This window comes from Amphibalanus amphitrite, unplaced genomic scaffold (genome assembly GCF_019059575.1).
Source record: "Amphibalanus amphitrite isolate SeventyFive unplaced genomic scaffold, NRLGWU_Aamphi_draft 001287F_arrow, whole genome shotgun sequence".
Taxonomy (NCBI): Eukaryota; Metazoa; Arthropoda; class Thecostraca; order Balanomorpha; family Balanidae; genus Amphibalanus; species Amphibalanus amphitrite.
This window is the reverse complement of record NW_024882780.1, coordinates 1-18,997: the sequence shown is the minus strand read 5'-3', so window position 1 is coordinate 18,997 and position 18,997 is coordinate 1. Positions and strand designations below refer to the sequence as shown.

Genomic DNA, 18,997 nt, shown 5'->3' with positions numbered 1-18,997 from the left:
ACCAACTCATCAGGGTATGTCAGACTGAGCTAACCTAACGGACTCAGCAGGACCAAACAAGCGACCTTACTTGAGTTGCTCGAGTAAGCAGCCCTTTCAGACCCAGCAGGTCAGACCTAGCGGCTAAATCGAAGCTGGACAGATCCACAGAAACACCAAACGACACAACCAAACGACCGTCCGGTGGGCCGGGGTTGAGCGAAGCGACTCCGGCGCCGGTCAGGGTCGCGCCGCTGACCACCAGAGACCCACGTCCCTCCGATTGGCGCCCGATCGTCGGCCATGGGACAAACCAAACAGCGCTGGTTAAACAGCTCATCCGACCGGGTAACGTAAGCCAAATCATGACCGCTGACAGATCGGCGTCGGAGCGGCGATAGATCGTCAGGACTTAGCTGACAGGGAGACGGCCGCAGAGGGCGGCTAGTCCCGGCCACCAGACGGACGGACTGAGAGTCCAGTGAGCTGCAGCGGGGTACCGGAGAGGATTGATCCTCCCTAGACAGTGGTCCGCAACCAGCCAGTGCGCGGCGGGAGTGCAACTCCAAACACGAGGTGATAACCTCGCCGGACCATGGATCGTTGTATACAGTTCATCCCCATCCGTATCTTACTCGTGTGTAAACAACAGCACGGTTCCACCGATCGGCGATCAGAGACACGGGTGAACATGTCCTCGCTCCGGAGGGACAATCATTGTAAACTTGCGTCTCATTCGCCCAAACTTCACTGAGCTTTGAGCACTCGCCAAGGCCTAAGACCAGGAAATCGCATAAAATGCCCCGAAACACCCACAATAACAACCAGTTTAGTCGATAAACCGCCTACCACACCCCGCATAAACACCAAATTTGAGGACACACTGATGGCTTTGCGTGTCGTTGCCCACCGCATTAGTGACAGCATCGCTGGCTATTGCCGCTGTCCAGTACCAGCGTAACAAGGTGTTCAGTCCGAGCTGGATAAGGACCGGCACGTTGGCGCTGAACAGTACCCGCCCACGGAGAGTGTCTGTGGCAGTTACTGATTGACGCGGAGCGGGGCTGACGTAATGAACAACACCTGATCGACACTGAGGCGTCGGAGAATGTCATAGTTCACCGTACAATTATATCCTTCAGACTTCAGGGAGTGGAACAAGTGACGGACCCTATGACCACGTCAACCTCGATGAATCAGTAATGCGGAAGAGTTCTATCGTCATGCCCAGCTACGATGCAGGCACAAAGAAACGATACAAATAAATTCGTCACCGTTACGGTGCAAATGCATAGCGCACACGGGTCGGCACATGACCTTACTGCGGCCGGGTTCACATTTCCCCGAGGCCTGTTTTCCGACGGACGGCGGCCATTCCTGCTCTAAACACTGGCCTTTCCTGGCTGGTCAGCCTCAGGACACTCAGCAACAGCTACATCTACAGCGACCGTGGGCAGCCGCTTCAAAGGAGAGGGACGGGAGCGAACAGGTAACTCCAGGCACCCGTCCACTGGAGTCACGTTTAACAATGCTGGAAGACTAGGCAAGACACCAGTGGAAACCATCCTTGGGAACGGGCGTATTAATGAGAATATCGAATGACAGGTATCATCAATAACGACAAGATATCCGATACCATGGAGTCCGGTATTAGCAATGCCCAATGAGGTATCTAATGCGGAATATTGTTGATAAGAGTTACACACGGTTCCGACGAAACTGCAAGTGCACACACGTGTAAACAGCTAAGCTGACCCTCAACATTCCTTCCCCGCCGATTCCGCACAATGTCGGACGGCAATCTCGGAGCCCGCGGAGCTCGGAGCCAAGCTGGCCGTGGGCCACCGGCCAGTACCCGGTGTCAACACAGAGAGCTTGGCCAGCCAGTCGGCGAGCTGTGCGACAGTCTGGCCGCCGCCCAGCGCCGCCGCACCCACACATACACACGCGGGGCCGGTGGCAGACGGGCGCCAGACAACAGGCGCGCCCGTCAGTCGGCCCGTCGGTGCCGGCGGGCCAGATAACGGGCCGAGGGTAGGAGGGGGCTCCGGCGGGCGGGCTCCCGTGGGGGGGGGGGGGGGCAGTCATAGGAGACTGCGCCGGACTCCCGGGCGGGCCGACAGTACGAGAGGGCTGCAGCGGGCGGGCCCCCGTGGGGAGGGGAGAGGGACGGTAGAAAAAGGCTGCGGCGGGCTGCCCTGTGAGCCAGCGAGCCGCAGAGGACAGGCACCTCCCCCCCCCCCCCCCCACAAAACACTAATGTGCATTTACTGTTTGCATTAAGACATGATAATTGATAATATAGATCATGTAAGAAATGTGGCCTGCACTCGACATGTTTCAGGTTCCCAGTCTCCAGATTGATAGTTATGGCACATAGTACAACAGCATTAATTGCCATCTTTAACCCTCGCACCTGTAGGGGGAAGGGGGTCGGATGGACCTCCTCGATCGGCTCGATCCGACCCCCTCTCGATTTCTTTTTTCGCAAACTCGCGCAAAAAGAGGCCGATCACGACGAGGCGTTCAGTACCCTCGAGTTGATCAATGTTACGCCAACTCTGAAAATTTCATGACCCTGACCTAAATGACCTTTGACATATATCTCGAGACCAAGGTTGGCCGGAATCAAGATTCGGCATATGTCAGCTCACATTTTCCATGCGTTTCCAGCTTTTTGTGATTGCAAACGTTCAAACATGTGAAAAGATGTTGGTCCAATGCATTATGGTGGGTGACAAGGACACGTTGTCAATCAAGGTCATTGACCTTTGATGAACTTGCTTCACATTTTTTTTAGTTTTACACATTACTAAGGTTGTTTTTTGGAGCTGACTTCCAATTTAGCATCCATTTCAACATTTACAAAGTAGTTTTAATGCCTTCGTAACATGTTACAACGCCATTAGTGGTGGTTAACCCATAGATACTATGAATAGCCGGCAGGGTGCTTATTAATTGACCTGACCTAACCTGACCCGACCTGAATGCAAAAATACATCATCTGTGATCAAAACTTACATGAAGCTCGCGATCAGCAGCCCGACAAACCATAACAACCTTACTTTACGGAGTTCTGACAGGTCTCGATTTTCACGACTTTTGGGTCATTGACTTGACCTGGAAGGTCAACCAAGGACCAAGGATCTTAAACCCGGGTATCATCGACTTCCTGTCCTCACGGGCAGTACGCTCGTTTTTTTTTTCTGCGAAGCTTTAACTCGATCAGGGGCCGAGCGGCAGAGGGCCCAACGGGGCGTAGGAAAGTGCCGCACACAGGCAAGGGTTAAAATTAACCCTCGCCGGCATAGGGGGGTTGATGCAACCCCCTAAGGTTTTTCGCGAATAACTCGCGTAAAAAGCGGCCGATCGCGACGAAACTTTCAGTACCCTCGCATTGATCAATTTTACACCTATCCTGATAATTTCATGACCCTGACCCAAATGACCTTTGACCTATGACCTACTTTCCGAGACCATGTTTGGCCGGAATCGCAATTCGGCGTATGTCGGCTCGCATTAGCCGCGCGTTTGCAAGCTTTTCGTGGTTTCAAACGTTCAAACATGTGATTTGATGTTGCTCCCATGCATTAGGGTGGACGTCAAGGTCACCTGAAGGTCACGTCAGGTCATTGACCTTTGGTGACCTCGGTTCACTTTTTCGAGTTTTACATGTTTCTAGGCTAGTTTTTGGAGCTGATTTCGAATTTCGCAACCGTTTGAACATTTACGAAGTAGTTTTGGTGCCTTCGTAACATGTTACGAAACTGTCAGAGGCGACTGACACGTATTACGAATACCCGTCACGACCCCTACCGGTTGACCTGACCTGACCCGACCTGGTCTAAATGCTTAAAGACATCATCTCTGATCAAAACTAACACGATATTCGTGATCAGCACCCCGGAAGACCCCATAGCAGCCACACTTTACGACTTTCTAACAGGTCCCGATTTTCCCGATTTTCGAGTCATTGACCTGACCTGAAGGTCACCCGATGACCTAGGACCTTAAAATTGGATATCATCGGCTTCCTCTCGTGACGAGCAGCACGCTCGTTTTTTTCCGCGAAGTTTAACTCGATCAGGGGCCAAACGCGAGGGGGAGGGTTGGGGGTCGTACCAACTTAAGATTCAATAGCAGCATAAACCATTGTTGCATCATACCCCCTTGTGCCGTCGAAGGACGCAAAATGGCCTGTGCCGGCGAGGGTTAACCCTCGCCGGCCGAGGGGGGGGGGGGCGGGTGCCGCCCCCCCCCCATAGGGTTTTTTCGCGATAGCTCCGAACACGCTGGCGATAGAGAGCTGAAACCTGGCATACCTGACCTTTGATCCAAGCCGCATCTTTTGACACCAACCGCATTTTTGGGTCAGGTCAGGTCACTGACCTATGACGTCATAAGTGAACCTCTGCACGGTCTTCAGATGTCGCAACTTCGCAACGCCCTCACTGCCAGAGGAGATGTCACAGGGAAATGAAACTTGCAGGATCTAGTATCCATTATGAGTCCCACAACTTGTATATCTCGGAATTTTCCTAAAGGTCATATGAGGTCAGGTCATTTTCGTGACCTCACCATTATAAGTCAATGGGGAAAAATGAAAACTGCTATTCTGGCGCCGGGAACGATCTCCAACTATCTCAAGCACACAGAATCGTGATTTTATGCACTCCTTGCAAGGTTAGATGCGTCACTTTTGCAATGTTGACCTTGCATGACGTCATTTATGACGTCATCAAGGTCATATTAGTTTTTCGTCAATAACTCTTGATCAAATTGAGCTAGCGAGTCGGGAAAGCCACCAATGGACTCAGGAAGACCTGCCAAATCGAATGATATGCGACATGACCTCTTTCGACCAACTTCGTGACCTGGGGGTGCTGACCTGACCTTGACCTGAGGTCAACACCCCAAGTTGACCTGACCCGGACAAAAAGTATATCATTCGACGCGCCTGAGCGAGACGAACACGATGCTGCCAAAATCGGCGCTCTGCGGTCGTTTTTTGCGAAGTTATTCACCAAAAACTGAACCGTACCTTGGGGCACTTGACCTGACCTCAGAGGTCACCGGTTGACCTAGGACCTTAAAATCGGGTACCAATCTCTGCGTCTCGTAACGGCGCACACGCTCGTTTTTTCCGCGACGCGCTAGCTCCACCAGGGGCGAAACGGCGAGGGGGGTCGTACCCGCCCCCCCCCCCCCTCGGCCGGCGCGTATGTAGAAAACCGATAGGTCCGGCGAGGGTTAAGGCACAACACCAAAACAAATGAAAAGGAGAAAACGGCTGTATGACTTCAAAACCTGCAGGTTAAGAAAAGCAAAGGGTTTAACAGCACTCACATGTTATCAGCATGACTACACCCAAAAAATCCTTACAAGTTATCAAGGACAGTACAGCATGGCCAAAAGACAGCATTGACAGAGTGGTAAAACTGACTGAAATTAATCATTGATAGCTGATATTTTCAACTAATTCTTTTCAACATTACCTACCAATCTTCCTTCAAGCCTCTGATCAGTTGGTGTAAGATGATTAGATTCAATCATCTTGCATCTTATATCTTTATACTTTTATCTACCTAATTCTCAAAATCATTTTTCAATGGTTTATGCTGCAATTGAATCTAAGTTCCTTGAACTGATATGTTAAATTAAACAGCTTCACATGAAATCTAGCAGAGCACTTGCTTTTGACAGGTGTTGCACTTGCATCTGTTCATAATTTCATTTTCACAAGTTTTGATCTTATCTATAAAAAGCACCAACAATAGTTATAACTTTAATAGATAAGGAACTAGGCTCAAGTCCATGGGCCTTATCATTTCAAAGTTGATGAAGGGGCACTAAGCTACCTAAGTAGGTAAGTAGCTAGGTAGGTATCAGTTTCAAAACATCACAAAACTATGAAGGTGCTAACTGCTAAATAACTTACAGCAAATACTCTTTCTTCAAGACCAAAGACATGAGAATATCATCATACATGACTTTCAAATTTACTGCATGCATATAGAATAGATGTTCATTGAATGAACGTCACACTAAAAAACTAAATGCCAATGAACCTACCCAAATAAGCATAAACTATTGGACCCAAACAGCATGACATAAACTTCATGGATTGGATCTTCATGGATCCAATCCATGAAACAAGTTGACTGTACCAATGCCTGATATGCTTGACTCACTTTGACTTAAAACTACAGGATAGTAAAAAATCAAAAGCCTTTCTCTCACTTAAAAACAAATAAACAAAACTTCTTTAGATGATTGGATTGAATAGTGCGGCATCTTGTGATTGGCCCTGGCCCTCAGCAAATCAAGTCAGGAAATGTTGGTCCATGAACACATACTGATCTGCATCACATAACAGCAACATTAAGTAAAATCAAAAGAGCTTATTGGCTGAAAAGAATCTAAAACATTATGCTTAACCTTATTAAATGGGCAATCACTTAAATGATTCAAGTGATTGACCATAAATCTTATCTGGTGCTGCCTTGCTAAATAGGTGGTAAGCAGCCCTTGATTCCTTGCCTACAGCTCAATTTAATAAACAATGATATCATTCTTATTAAAGCAGCAATACAATAAACATTTTTGTGCCAGAATCCATCCTAACTATTGACAAAAACAGTCGTGGCAAACGTAGCGCACACAACATTTCCCAAAGCAAGGCCTTACGTCTACCCTTTTCAAGTGACTGACCTCATCCTTCAGGGTGTAGATATCTTCTTTGTCTATAGATTTTGACATACTTCTATTCATCACGCCCCTCCTCGACCCATTTCTAACATCATGATTTGTTGAAAACACTGGCTCAGCCATCTTGACTGCCCACAAAGTCACGTGACCTGCAGCCTATCAGCTGTTCTGGGATATATTCTGGAATGTTTATCCTTCCGATACTTCATGTGCATAAGTAAGTGAATGTTCTTTCAAATTATATATTTACATGTTTTTAAAAAACAAAACACATTTTTGAACGATGAACTAGGCATAATAGATCTTAAAAGCCTTTTAAAAGCCGAAAATCAATTAAATTTTTGGTAGTGCAAAATGGACTCTACTATGTTTTAAACGAAAAAAGAACAATATTATCAGTTGATTTTAACTTGAAGTGAGCATTTTTTTGAGATTTTACAAGATAGGATTTTTCTAAAGGAGTTTTTGCTCCGATTCTGAAAATTGAGAAAATGAAGCTAGTATAGTGCAATTTCACCTAAAAGCAGCACTTGCCACACCGAATTATCGAGACAAATGTGAATGATTGCATCTTCTTGTGTATGCATGCGATGTTTGTGTGAATATTGGAGATCTCTCGATTAGTTTTTCGTTATAACTGTATTTTGAAGGGATAAGCCTGCAATTCGGTTTTTAAAATCAGCAAGTTTTACGATACCGTGAGTTCTATCATCCATTTATCAGTGCCGTTTGAAACAAAGAATGTTGAGGTAGTGCGCCATAATATGCTCTGTTAAAAAGTGCTGACCTCCCACATGTGCTTAGGTTAGTAATATTTTACGTGTTCCATTTAAAAGCATGCAGGTATATTTTCACTTCATGTACATTTAAGTTATATTTTGTGGTGACTCTGTAAGTCTGTTTCAGTCGGGGGAGGTTTGGTCAATCGTTGTCATTTTTAGCACGTGCTATTTTTGTCACACGTGCTAAAAATGACAACGATTCTGCTATTTTTGACAACGATGAGGCCGATTTCACTCCTCAGCGAGGAAATGCAGATTTTGGAAAGATAAACACTGATTTTGGAAAAGAAGTGCTGCCACCTGGTGCAAGACGAAGAATCCAGCTTTAATATGCCTGTTATTTGTATGGTAGTTTGTTTTGTGGCCTGAAGTTGGAACTTAAAATTGAAGCATCCGAAAATGATCGATATTGATCGAAAACATGATGTTGATGAAAAAAATAATATTTTAAGTTGAGAGAGGAGGCCATTTTATCCAGATGCAGTAGTTTACTTCTTGAAATTATTTTTGCTAATGACGGCTGCTAATTATCCCTCATTACATGGCAGTCGTCGTAAGCAAAAATAATTTCAAGAAGTAAACCACCGCATCTGGATAAAATGGCCTCCTCTCTCAACTTAACATATTATTTTTTTCATCAACATCATGATTTCGATCAATATCGATCATTTTCGGATGCTTCAATTTAAAGTTCCAACTTCGGGCCACAAAAAAGGGTATACTTCAACGTTGGACTACCATACAAACAACGGCCATATTAAAGCTGGTTTCTTCTTCTTGCACCAGGTGGCAGCACTTCTTTTCCAAAATCAGTGCTTGTATTTCCAAAATCGTGATTTCCTCGCTGAGGAGTGAAATCGGCTTCATCGTTGCTAAAAATAGCTGATAGCGTTGTCATTTTTAGCACATGGTTGCCAAAAATGGCATGTGCTAAAAATGACAACCATTGACCAAACCTCCCCCAACTGGTTTGGTTTTGTAAGTGCTGTGCTGATCAAACAAATGGTACAAAGATGAAACTGGGTCTCGTCGAGGGCCGTATAATAAATTTACCTTGACTGATATCAATCTGCAGCTTCATGATGATGATGACTGTGATATTTAAAATAAGTAAAGGTATATTTTACCTTAGAAAGGCCTCAATACCTTAGCACTGCTGACTGCTGCGGGCTGCCTCATGCCTGTGTGTCATGTGATTTGTGAATGAGTTGAGTTTGCTGTGTGCACCTATGTTTCAGCAGGATGTTGGTACCAGTACAGTGAATCATGCCATGCAATGCAGAAAACCTACTGCACTGTTTCTTCTGTTTCTTCTTCTTCTTCTTAGAACTTGTTAGTCACTACTGAACTGATTCATTTGGTAGGGTTGGATAAGATCTGCTGTAAGTGCCTAGGTAGTTGGCATGATGAAAAAATATTAGATCCTATGTAGTGTTAAGGTGAATTTTTTGTTTAATTTCTACTTGCATCCAACAAAGGTAACAAAAGTGACATTTTTTATACACCACCACCCATGAACAGGTGACCAGGAGGAGCGCCCCGGCCCTCAAACCCAGCGACAACAGAGCCCTTACGTTAACACCAGAAAAACTGAGGAGATAAATGTTGAGACACTCCCTGCTAAGAAGTGGAAATAAACCAAATATAAGCACAAAAGAGGGGCAAGGGATGTTTGTATGGTATAAGAAGAAGGCAGAAATAAGTCAATGTATTGTATTGTATTGTATTGTATTTACGATCATGGGCGATCCACACATGGCGTGGCGATTACTGCCCAGAGTCTGAGTCGGGTATAAGCATGCAGGAACAGAGACCAGTCGAACAACAACACACACACACACACATACACGCACACACAGGAAGACTCTATATGCTACGATTTCTAACATACCGTGTAGGTACTTATATATGTACATACAAGACGAGTGCCTAATTCAGGCCATCACGAAGGTCTATCGTTTTTCCACAGAGACTTGACAGCGCGTGCGAATTTAGAGGGTGGCAGCTGTGAGAGGTCGGGAGGTAGGTCGTTTAGGAGCTCGGCGGCACGGTAACTGAAACGCCGCTTACCGGTTTCTAGTCTGGGACGCTGGAGCTGGAGAAGGTTATCCTGACGTGTATTTCTATTCCTGGTTGAGGAGTCCCGGTTTTTGGCAAACATAGAGGCAAGTGCTACCGGTTCGCCGTAGTGTATCGCCTTACGTGCAGTGGCCATGGTTTGAAGTTTGTACATAAATTCGGGCGGCATCCAGTTGAGTTTCTCGCGCAGGTCAGTGACGTGGTCGAATTTGCGACGGCCAAAAACAATGGACTAATGGGTCATTGACTGAACTCTTGCTTAACATCCCACTACGATCCTGTATTGTAATGTTAACTTATCCAGTGGTGTGGAATTGTGCTGAGTTGGGTAGCACGAGTTCTTCCCCCAATTCCATGCCAGCTTGGCTTTGGGGCCGCAACAGATGGCTGAGGTCAAGTTTACCACTAGGGTGACAGCAGATTTGCTGTACCCATTCCACCCCATAAGATCTGCTGTAAGTGCCTAGGTAGTTGGCATAATGAAAAATATTAGATCCTATGTAGTGTTTAGTGGTGTCACCCAACTTGGCAAAAGTATGCACCCCTGCATTTATCTTCAGATTACCTGGAAATGATTGATTATTTTCTTTTACAGAAAGTAAACATGACATAACCTGCACTATTCAGCCATGAAGATTGACAGGACAAAGCTGCGTAAAAGCAGCTCACAAGTGGTATGTATTTATCTTCTACCTATCTGTTTTGATTCTTTACATTTGGCTGCTTTCTGATAATACCTACACCATTTGATTACCTATCGTTCTTGCATTATCCTCTATTTAATTATGTCATGTTGTGTTAGTATTCCCTATTGAGTCCTATGCTGAGTAAAAATTTCCTGGCTCTCTATATCACTGCAGTTATTTTCAACCATTTCATGCTTAATATTTTTTGTTTGTTCATTGTTTAAAGACTACCTACATCAAAAAAGCTTCAATTGTTATTTTGATTGTTTTTTTTTACATGTGTCTTGCACTGATAGAGCTGCATGCAGGATGTCTTTTCTTTCTGAAACATTATTCAACTATCTAAATAGTTAAGTGTACTGTTCAGTTACCATTAAATTAATATCATTTCCAAAAAGCATCTGTGGTTTTAATTTATTCTTGGTGCTAAAGCAATGAATGTCTAGTCACTGTGTATTATAATTATGAAGAGCAACCTTGGCTCAAACTTGGATGCTTCAGTCAGATATCAAAGGCTATGCAGCTTGAGCATCATCTAAGCCAGCCTGCAAATACCAATGCTTAATCTGCTTAATCACCTATGCCAAGTGTTCTTGAGTGCACATTCACTTCTTTATGACATTGTTTGCATTCTTTTGAAAGTTTTTTTTTTATCCTGTCATTTGACACAATCTATGGCTTAGACAATATCATAAGTCATAACTCATAACAACGTCTTAGCAACCATGATGTCTTCCATATCATTTTTATAATCTGGTACCTGTTTGCACTTTGCAATATGTCAAACTTCACACCTATTTGTATCAGCTCTTAAATGCTATTTCTCATATGCAGCAGAATCCCATAACTTTATGGGTGGGAAGGAGGCAACCTCCTTGCAGTATAAAAGGGTCTGCATCTCATTAAATAGCTAAATACTGGACATCAATTTAAGCATGCAGTTTGATCCAGTTTGTCCCTTAATGGTTTCTGATTCAATTTAAACGTCCTTCAAATATTCATGCTTAACTGCTAGACATCTTTGAATTTTTCTTGGATATATTTCATTTGTAGACCAACAAGGCACTGCTTTGATAAAAGCTGCGAAGCCAATATACCTATGTAAATATTAGATCAGTAATGTGTACCCTACCTGTGCCAGTTTTATGCATCATGTTCCAGAGCACCTTTGACCATGATTGCAGCAGCTGTGTTGTCTGATTGCTCTCTGTCTCCCCACAGCCGCCGGACTGTAAGGCGGTAATAGAGCGCCTGAAGAACTGTAGCGAGGCTGAGCTGCTCACTGAGCTGAAAAAGTTTGAGACATGGAACCTGGGCAAGTGCGAGCTGTTCCACTGGATCGAGCCTCTGGACGTGCTGGACACGGTGCTGGAGGAGGCGGCCTCCAGAGTCCGGCCGGACGGCTGGCTCCTGACCTGTGACATGCCCGACTATGCACCGGTGAGTGCACGCGACGCCGGCGACGCCACCCAGCACACTGTCCGGCTAACTACTGGTCGCTCTCAGTAATGAACCTTTCGCAGTAGGTTCAGCGGTGTCTAATGATGTCTTTATTGTTATCATTTATATTTTTCCGACGATGCGTATTGTAACAGCCTATAGAATTACCAGTTCTCTCTGCGCCTCTCTATAATGGCATGATAATTTCCACTGACGTAGCGTGTTCAGATCGAATAGCATATAGCTCTTAATGGTCACAGTATCTGTTGATCTGGCTGCGATCTAGTCTCGTGACTAATATCGGCAACTCCCGGGTACAATTTTACCAACTGGTGCTCCGGTCTCGCACTTCACGTGATAGTACCATTTGACTATTGTTCTCGGCAGTCTGATGCGTAGTGTGGCTGGTTTATAGCAGTATAGCAGGACGATGCTGCCGCTGGTATTGTTTTTTTATTGTAATTGATAGTGCCAGTACAAATCTCAAACATCAATCAATCTGAAAGTTTGCTTGCTCTTGTAGAATATGCTAACATCGCGTACTACATACATAGGTGCTATCGGAAAATTATGTTTACACCTCTATTTTGACCTTACGTTTCCAGAAGCGAGAGCTACTCCTACAGACACTTCATTTCACCGCGCTCCTCATCGAACATTCATTTTCACGTCACCTGTACAACTCAGTGGAGCATCTCATCCAACTGCTGGAGGCCTCCGATATGCAGGTGACTCATACAACCGGCGCTCCACCTGGCGAAGCATGGATACTTGTTGAGTATGGAAGGAGCCTGAATTGACAAAGCCTGATGTTTTGCTCCTTTTAATATACTGTCTTTGTTTGGTTAACACTTCAACCTGTTCATTGTTCAGTCTGTTTTAGTAGATTTTCATTTGTCTAGCTTGAGCTCGTTTAGATCGACGTGATATCCGAACCGGGCAATTTCTTCCGCTCCATAGAATATGTGCTTTTCTGACTGGGCAGTTGCTTCTGCTTCACAGGTGGTTCTTCATGTTCTCAACCTCATCTACATGTTCAGCAAGAGGAGTAACTTCATCTCTCGACTGAGCTCTGACCGGCGGGAGGCGCTGGTCGTGCGCCTGTACCACCTGGCCGAGGTAGGTCGGGTCCACAGAGTGAAGTGGCGCATATCACCGAACCCACAGTTACCGTGGAGTATTCTACCCACCGAGCTGGTAACAGGCGGGATGGGCTGTGTGATTGGGGACGTGTTTTGTGCCTGAATGTGTCTAATGATACCCAGTGGCGCGGAACGAAGCTACTGGGGCTGCTGTAATTGCATCATAGTTGCTGACTGGCGACTGCACACACGTGACGCTGTGGTCACGTGTAGTATGTCGCACCAGGTGGAATCATTACAGGAGCTTAGCCAAAAACGCAGTTTGGCAAAAATTACCACACAAGGCCGCTGGTGACCTAGAGACTATTAATCGTCAGGGTCTTCCGCGTACGATGCGCATAATTGTGCTCAAATGAGCGCGTACCTGTAATGCGATAGGTACTCGCCGGCCTGTGCGTCTAATAGTTACACTCGGCTCGGCACGTCACCGGTAAAGACCGTTCCAGAGCTCCATAGAAGAGGTACTTTACTTTCCACGCACCCGGGCGTCGGGCCTCCGTTCCAGAGCTCCACAGAAGGGGGACTTGCTACGCACCCGGGCACCCGGACCGTCTGAAACGGCCGTCTGATTACCACGCCGTTCATCATCATTATGCTAAAATAGACACGGCGGAGGCTATTTTTGCCAGTACTACGCCCCGAATGTTGATGAATTTCGTCTAGGGACGTCGACAGCTGATCCATATCTTAATTGGGGTAGCTTGAGTCGTGCTCCTAAATGCTCTGGTAATGTTCCTGAGAATATAGTACGATAAAGTGTTACATAACCTACGATTTAATCGCTAGCTGGTGATCGTTTCTCCATCTGATTATTGCAAGTTCCATTAGGTGATTTCATTAATTTGAAACATACCACCCAGCCCTCTTTCATCCGACTCGCGGTCTACCGCACCAACTCCTGGCATGTGACCAAAACGTTGTGTGGCTGTATTAGGGGCATTGCCGTTAGGTCAGTATTCCTCATCTGCCATGCACCGACGCGCGAGTAGCAGTGGGCTATTGTCCACTTCCAGGAGACCGACTGCCGACCGAAACCAATCGCTGTTTTAGCGAACGGCCTGAGACGTGTTTGCTATTTAAGCTAAATGTGGCTAATTGTGTGGATATTATATAGTCACTGGTCCCTGTGGGAATTTAGGTGGTTTGGATGGCTTGCTTCTGATAAGTGTTGAAATCTGATGACCCGACGCTTTTACATATCAGTACACTCAGGTCGATTTCTAGGCTTGTCGATAGGATGTACAAACGAGCCCCATTGCGGCGGCTGCGCCACCATCGGATCCCCGTTGTCACCGGGCCGCCCGTCTCTGACCATATCCCTTGCTGCGTAGGTACCCGTCGTAACCGCCGCTCTCCGTCCCCGTCTTCCCACAGAGCTGGGGCGGCCGAGAGAACGGCTTCGGCCTGGCCGACTGCTGCCGTGACGTCCCCGTGTCGGTACGTACAGTCGGAACGACAGGCTACGACGCTCGCTATCCGCTCTGACTCTGTCTGACGTGTCGGGGAACTGTTTGGTTTCTCTGGGGAGTGGCAGCGGGGGGAGGGAGGGGTGTTGATAGTGGTGTGACAAAACTGCTTTGCGCCAGGTGTGTCAAGTGTGTCTTGTCCTCTTTGATTTATGAGTTATGACAGCTGAAAATGGGGGAGGGGTGCGATATAGGTGGCGAGGGGGGGGCAAGGTTTATCAATTTGTAGTCTATCTGATGTCAAAACGCCACAGGCCCACAGCTGTTGCCCATTTTACCCTAACGACCGACTTTTCATCTGTCTTTATCAGTTGTGCCTGTCGCTGTGTGTATTGGTTTGTCCGCGTGTTCTCTGTGTCAGGAGCAGTCTGTCCGTGCGATGTCGTGCCGCGGTTTCCCGATGCTCTATTTATCGTGTCCCGACCCGCCCTGACCCACCGCCATTGATCTGCCGAGTCGGCCGACTACTGGTGAACACGCACCGACACCACCGTGACGGCCGCGTGGAGAGCCGCGCCGGGGCGTCACGTAACGGCACGACACGCCTCCCGCCCGGACACGGGCTGTCCACCAGGGGGGGGGGGGGACGGCACAGTGTAATCCCCCGCATTGCAACTGCTGAGGACGTTAATGACATGTTACTGTGCACGCTACGCGAGAATATGTCGTTTAGTTCAAATGCATCACAGCTGAGTCCTCCGACATAACCACAACTGGTTCGAACTATCTACCTGTCGAGCAGCGTCAAAGACTCAACGAGCTCTTCACTGCCGCGCTGCTGAAGTGCAGCGTGCTGCATGTCCCCCGCGGGGCCAGATCCGACCCCAAGCCCTGGGCCATGGACCCTGAACTGGAGGAGGCTGTGCGCGACCGCCGTAGCGCGAGGGCAGCACTGGACGCCGCTCCCGGATCGACAGATGCCAGAGACCGCTGGGTGGAGGCGAAACGCCGCGCAGCGAAGATCGAGGAGGAGGCGAAGGCGCGCTCTTTCAGGAACTTCGCGACCGAGGAGCTGAACCGGCCTGCCAACATCGGCAGAGTTCACAAGATTCTCCGGAAGATGGAGGGGGCGGAACAAGCTCCGCCCGGCCAAGCGCTCGGGGACCACGGACGTCGCGCCGTGGAGGACCGGACCAAGGCCGCGGCGTTCGCCAAACAGTACGCCAGTGTCAGCCGACAGGTCCGGAATAAGCTCCAAGACCGCAAGACGAAGTCCGAGCTGACAAGGCTCCGCGCCGAGCCCTGCGTCTGCTCCGATGCCCGTACCGAGGCCTGTTCCTTGTTTACGCCTCAGGAACTGGACACGCAGCTACGCAACATGAAGTGTGGGAAGGCGCCGGGCCCAGACGACATCTGCGCCGAGCACCTGCGCCACCTGGGCCCGGGTGCCAAGACCACTCTCCTCCGACTGCTGAACCTGTCCTGGTCCACAGGCCAGGTGCCGTCTGCGTGGCGCCGGGCGACCATTATCCCAGTTCCCAAAGCTGGGAAGGACCCAAAGATGATCGCCAGCCATAGGCCGATTGCGCTCACTAGCCACCTGGCGAAGCTGGCCGAGCGCCTAATCGCCGCCCGCCTCAACCATCTGGTAGAGCGCGATGGGCTCGTGCCGCCCGAACAGGTCGGCTTCCGACGAGGCAGATCGGCTGAAGAGAACCTGGCAAGACTGGTGCAGCGGGTCCAAGATGGCTGGAACAAGCCGAAACCGAGAGGACGACCGGAAGAGGGCAAGACCGCGGAAAAGTTTGTACTCCTCGCCTTCGACTTCTCACGGGCGTATGATGTCATCGATCACAAGATGCTCCGCCTCAAGCTCCTCCGCCTGGGGGTGCCCAAGTGCATGTCCGCATGGATATGGGCGTTTCTCCGGGACAGGAGAGCTGCGGTCGAGGTCAACGGCGCCCGAGGAGGCGAGCGCCCGTTCCGGGCCGGACTCCCGCAAGGCAGTGTTCTGGCCCCAACGCTTTACACGCTGTGGTCGGCCGACCTGATCACGGCGCTCAAGACCGTGCCAGGCACAGACATCTTCATGTATGCCGACGACACGGCGACGCTCAGCAGCGGCGCCTCCGTCGAAGAGGCCGGCCGCCGAGCCCAGCGAGCTGCGGACATCATCGCCAGCTGGGCATCAAGATGGAAAATGCGGGTCGCCGGCGAGAAAACACAGGCCCTCGTCCTATCCCAATGGGCCCGCGACGCGTCGAGCTTGAGCATCAAGGTGTCTGGCGCCGTGGTGACTGCCGGCCCCTCCCTCAGACTCCTGGGCGTGACCTTTGACCGCCTCCTTCACTTCGGCGCCCACTGTGCCGAGCTGCGCAAGAAGGTCCGCCCCCGTGTCGCCCAGCTGCGACGCATGACCGGGAGGAGCTGGGGACTGGGCGAACGCCAATTGAGGTCGGTGGCCAACGGGTACATCAGGGGGGCCTTAGAGTACGCGGCGGGGGCGTGGATGCCTGCGGCCTCCGCTTCACACCTGGAGCTGGTCGACAGGGAGCTGCGGGCGGCGGCCCGGGTGATAACCGGCTGCCCCGCCTCAACACCCGCCTTCGCCCTGCTGTCGGAGGCGGGCATGCCCCCGCATGCACGCGCCGCTCGGTGGTGGCAGCCAGGCTACTGGGCCTGGCGATGTCCCTGCCAGAGGGCGACCCTCTCCGAGCCCTGGCGGAGTCGACCCCGCCGCGCCGCCTCAAGACGACGACCGGATGGAGGGACCGCGGTCGCGAGGCCCTAGCACGGGTCTGCCGCGGCGGCGCGCCGCTGACCTTTGAAGCGCGGCTAGCAACCGCCGGGCCGCCGTGGCGCGATGTCCCCGGTGTGACCATCGTCCTGGAGGTGGGTCCCGGGGGACGCCGCGACTGCCACCCGGACACAAGACGAGAGGCAGCGGAGAGCCGTCTGGCGGAGCTTCCGGCCGAGGCGACCTGGATATGGTCAGACGGCTCCGCCGCGGATGGGGTGCTGAATGGAGGAGGAGGAGCCACCATCATTTCCCCGAACGGCGACATCAGGGAGGTGCGTGTCGCGGCAGGCGCCCTCTGCTCCAGCACCCGCGCGGAGCTATTCGCCCTGAGAGCGGCGCTGGAGGAGCTCCTGAACATGGATGGCCGTGACACCTCCCTTCCGACTGTCGTCTGTACCGACTCGATGGCGGCGCTGGCCCTCCTGCGGAGCGGCCCGGCGGCCCAGAGGACTCCGCTGGCCGCAGATATATGGAGGCTGCTGGCTGGCCGCGCTCACCGAGGGGGAGCCAGCCAGTAACCATGCAGTGGGTCCCTGCACACTGCGGGCTCCCCGGTAATGAGCGAGCGGACGCCCTCGCCCGCGAGGCCAGCGCCCTACCCCAACATGACACTCCGATCGACGGTGGCACGATATGCAAGGCCGTTGCACGAGACGCTGCGCGCGCCTGGCACAGCGCTGGCCGGACGGCTGGTACCGGGCGATATGGGCCGACCGCCGTCCCGGCCCCGTCCTGGAGGCCGACCGTGCCGTCGCGGTTGATATTCACCAGCTCCGAGCAGGACACTGGAGCGGCTCGGCGCAGTACCTGCACCGCATCGGCCGCCGTCCCGAGGCCGACTGCCCGCAGTGCAATGACATGGGCTGCCCTGCTGCACGATGCCGCGTCTGCCGCGAGGAGGCGGACACTCCACGACACGTCCTGCTCCGATGCCCGGCGCTGGCGGGACGCCGCCTGCGGCGCCTGGGTAATATTCACCTGGAAGCGTCTATGGCAAGGGACGACGGCGCGGTGGCGGCCTTGGCCGCCGGCTACCGCGCCCAATTGAGCCTCATCGGCTACGCCCCCTAGGGGGCTGGAGGGAACAACAACAACAACAACAACAGCAGCGTCAAACCTGTTTAAACAGATTAAACCAACATTGAGGTGGGACCTCCTCCTGAACAACGTTAGAGAATGATAGCTATATTCATCCTGAAATCCGGTCGATCTGGCATACGCTTCCCATTGTTCAGATGCTCTCCATTCCTAACACCCCACTGCTCTCGCCTCGGCAGAGTCTGTCGCCGAGTGCCACCACGCTGCACTTTGAGTACTACCTGGAGGAGGGGGACGCGCGGCCGGGCGCCGCCCTGCAGGTGATTCACCTGCCCAGCGTGGACCAGCACAGTGACCAGACGGCCGGACACGTCATGGAGAGGCTGCTGACCACCCACAAAGTGCCGCAGAGCAAACAGGTACGCGCGCGCTGGGGTGGGCCGGGAGCCTGGTCTGGTGTTTTTCTAAGTGGGTGAGGTAGCTGTTGGCGAGCGTGAACTGCTGTTCAAGGTAGGTACGTTTTTCGGCTACTAGTCGTTTATTGTTTTCGTTTCGAATTTTCGACCTTCGCACCGAGGTCGTTGTCAAGAAACATCTTGCATGTTTCTTGACAACGACCTCGATGCGAAGGTCGAAAATTCGAAACGGAAACAATAAACGACTGGTAGCCGAAGAACGTACCTACCTTGAATTAAGATGTCTAGTCGTAAAAGCTTGAAATCATCGTGAACTGCTGTGTTAAGTCACTTGACAAAGGCTACTAAATATTAAGCCGTCGTCAGGTTATTTGGTTATCTAATTATAGACTTACCAGTTCGACAGACAATAGGGCCTGTTGTGAAGCCATCGAAGTAATGATGGGATGATTTGACACTGATTAACAATGACATTGATCGAATGACATCATCAGTTGACATTTTTAGTCCCGGGCGCGGTG

General features: G+C 50.1%; 2 protein-coding genes across 3 annotated transcripts in view; one reads left to right on the top strand and one right to left on the bottom strand.

Moving 5' to 3' along the window:
• Positions 1 to 6,896, bottom strand: part of LOC122371876 (raf homolog serine/threonine-protein kinase Raf-like) — a 38,076-nt gene extending 31,180 nt beyond the window's left edge. Inside the window, exon 1 of one of the 2 annotated variants that reach the window (XM_043348630.1) lies at positions 6,691 to 6,896. In XM_043348630.1, coding sequence (XP_043204565.1) covers positions 6,691 to 6,810 — 120 coding nt within the window. In that variant the 5' untranslated portion in view covers positions 6,811 to 6,896. The remainder of the gene's footprint in view (positions 1 to 6,690) is intronic. The other variant, XM_043348628.1, reaches the window with a different exon arrangement.
• A 326-nt stretch (positions 6,897 to 7,222) lies between these two features.
• On the top strand, positions 7,223 to 18,479 carry LOC122371875 (E3 ubiquitin-protein ligase HUWE1-like; the record flags this gene model as incomplete). The annotated part of the gene is made up of 7 exons (XM_043348626.1): positions 7,223 to 7,244; positions 10,144 to 10,222; positions 11,456 to 11,674; positions 12,280 to 12,402; positions 12,677 to 12,793; positions 14,191 to 14,253; positions 18,300 to 18,479. Coding segments are annotated over exons 2-7 (747 nt in total), but the record flags the coding sequence as incomplete, so codon positions are not given.
• Positions 18,480 to 18,997: the final 518 nt, after the last annotated feature.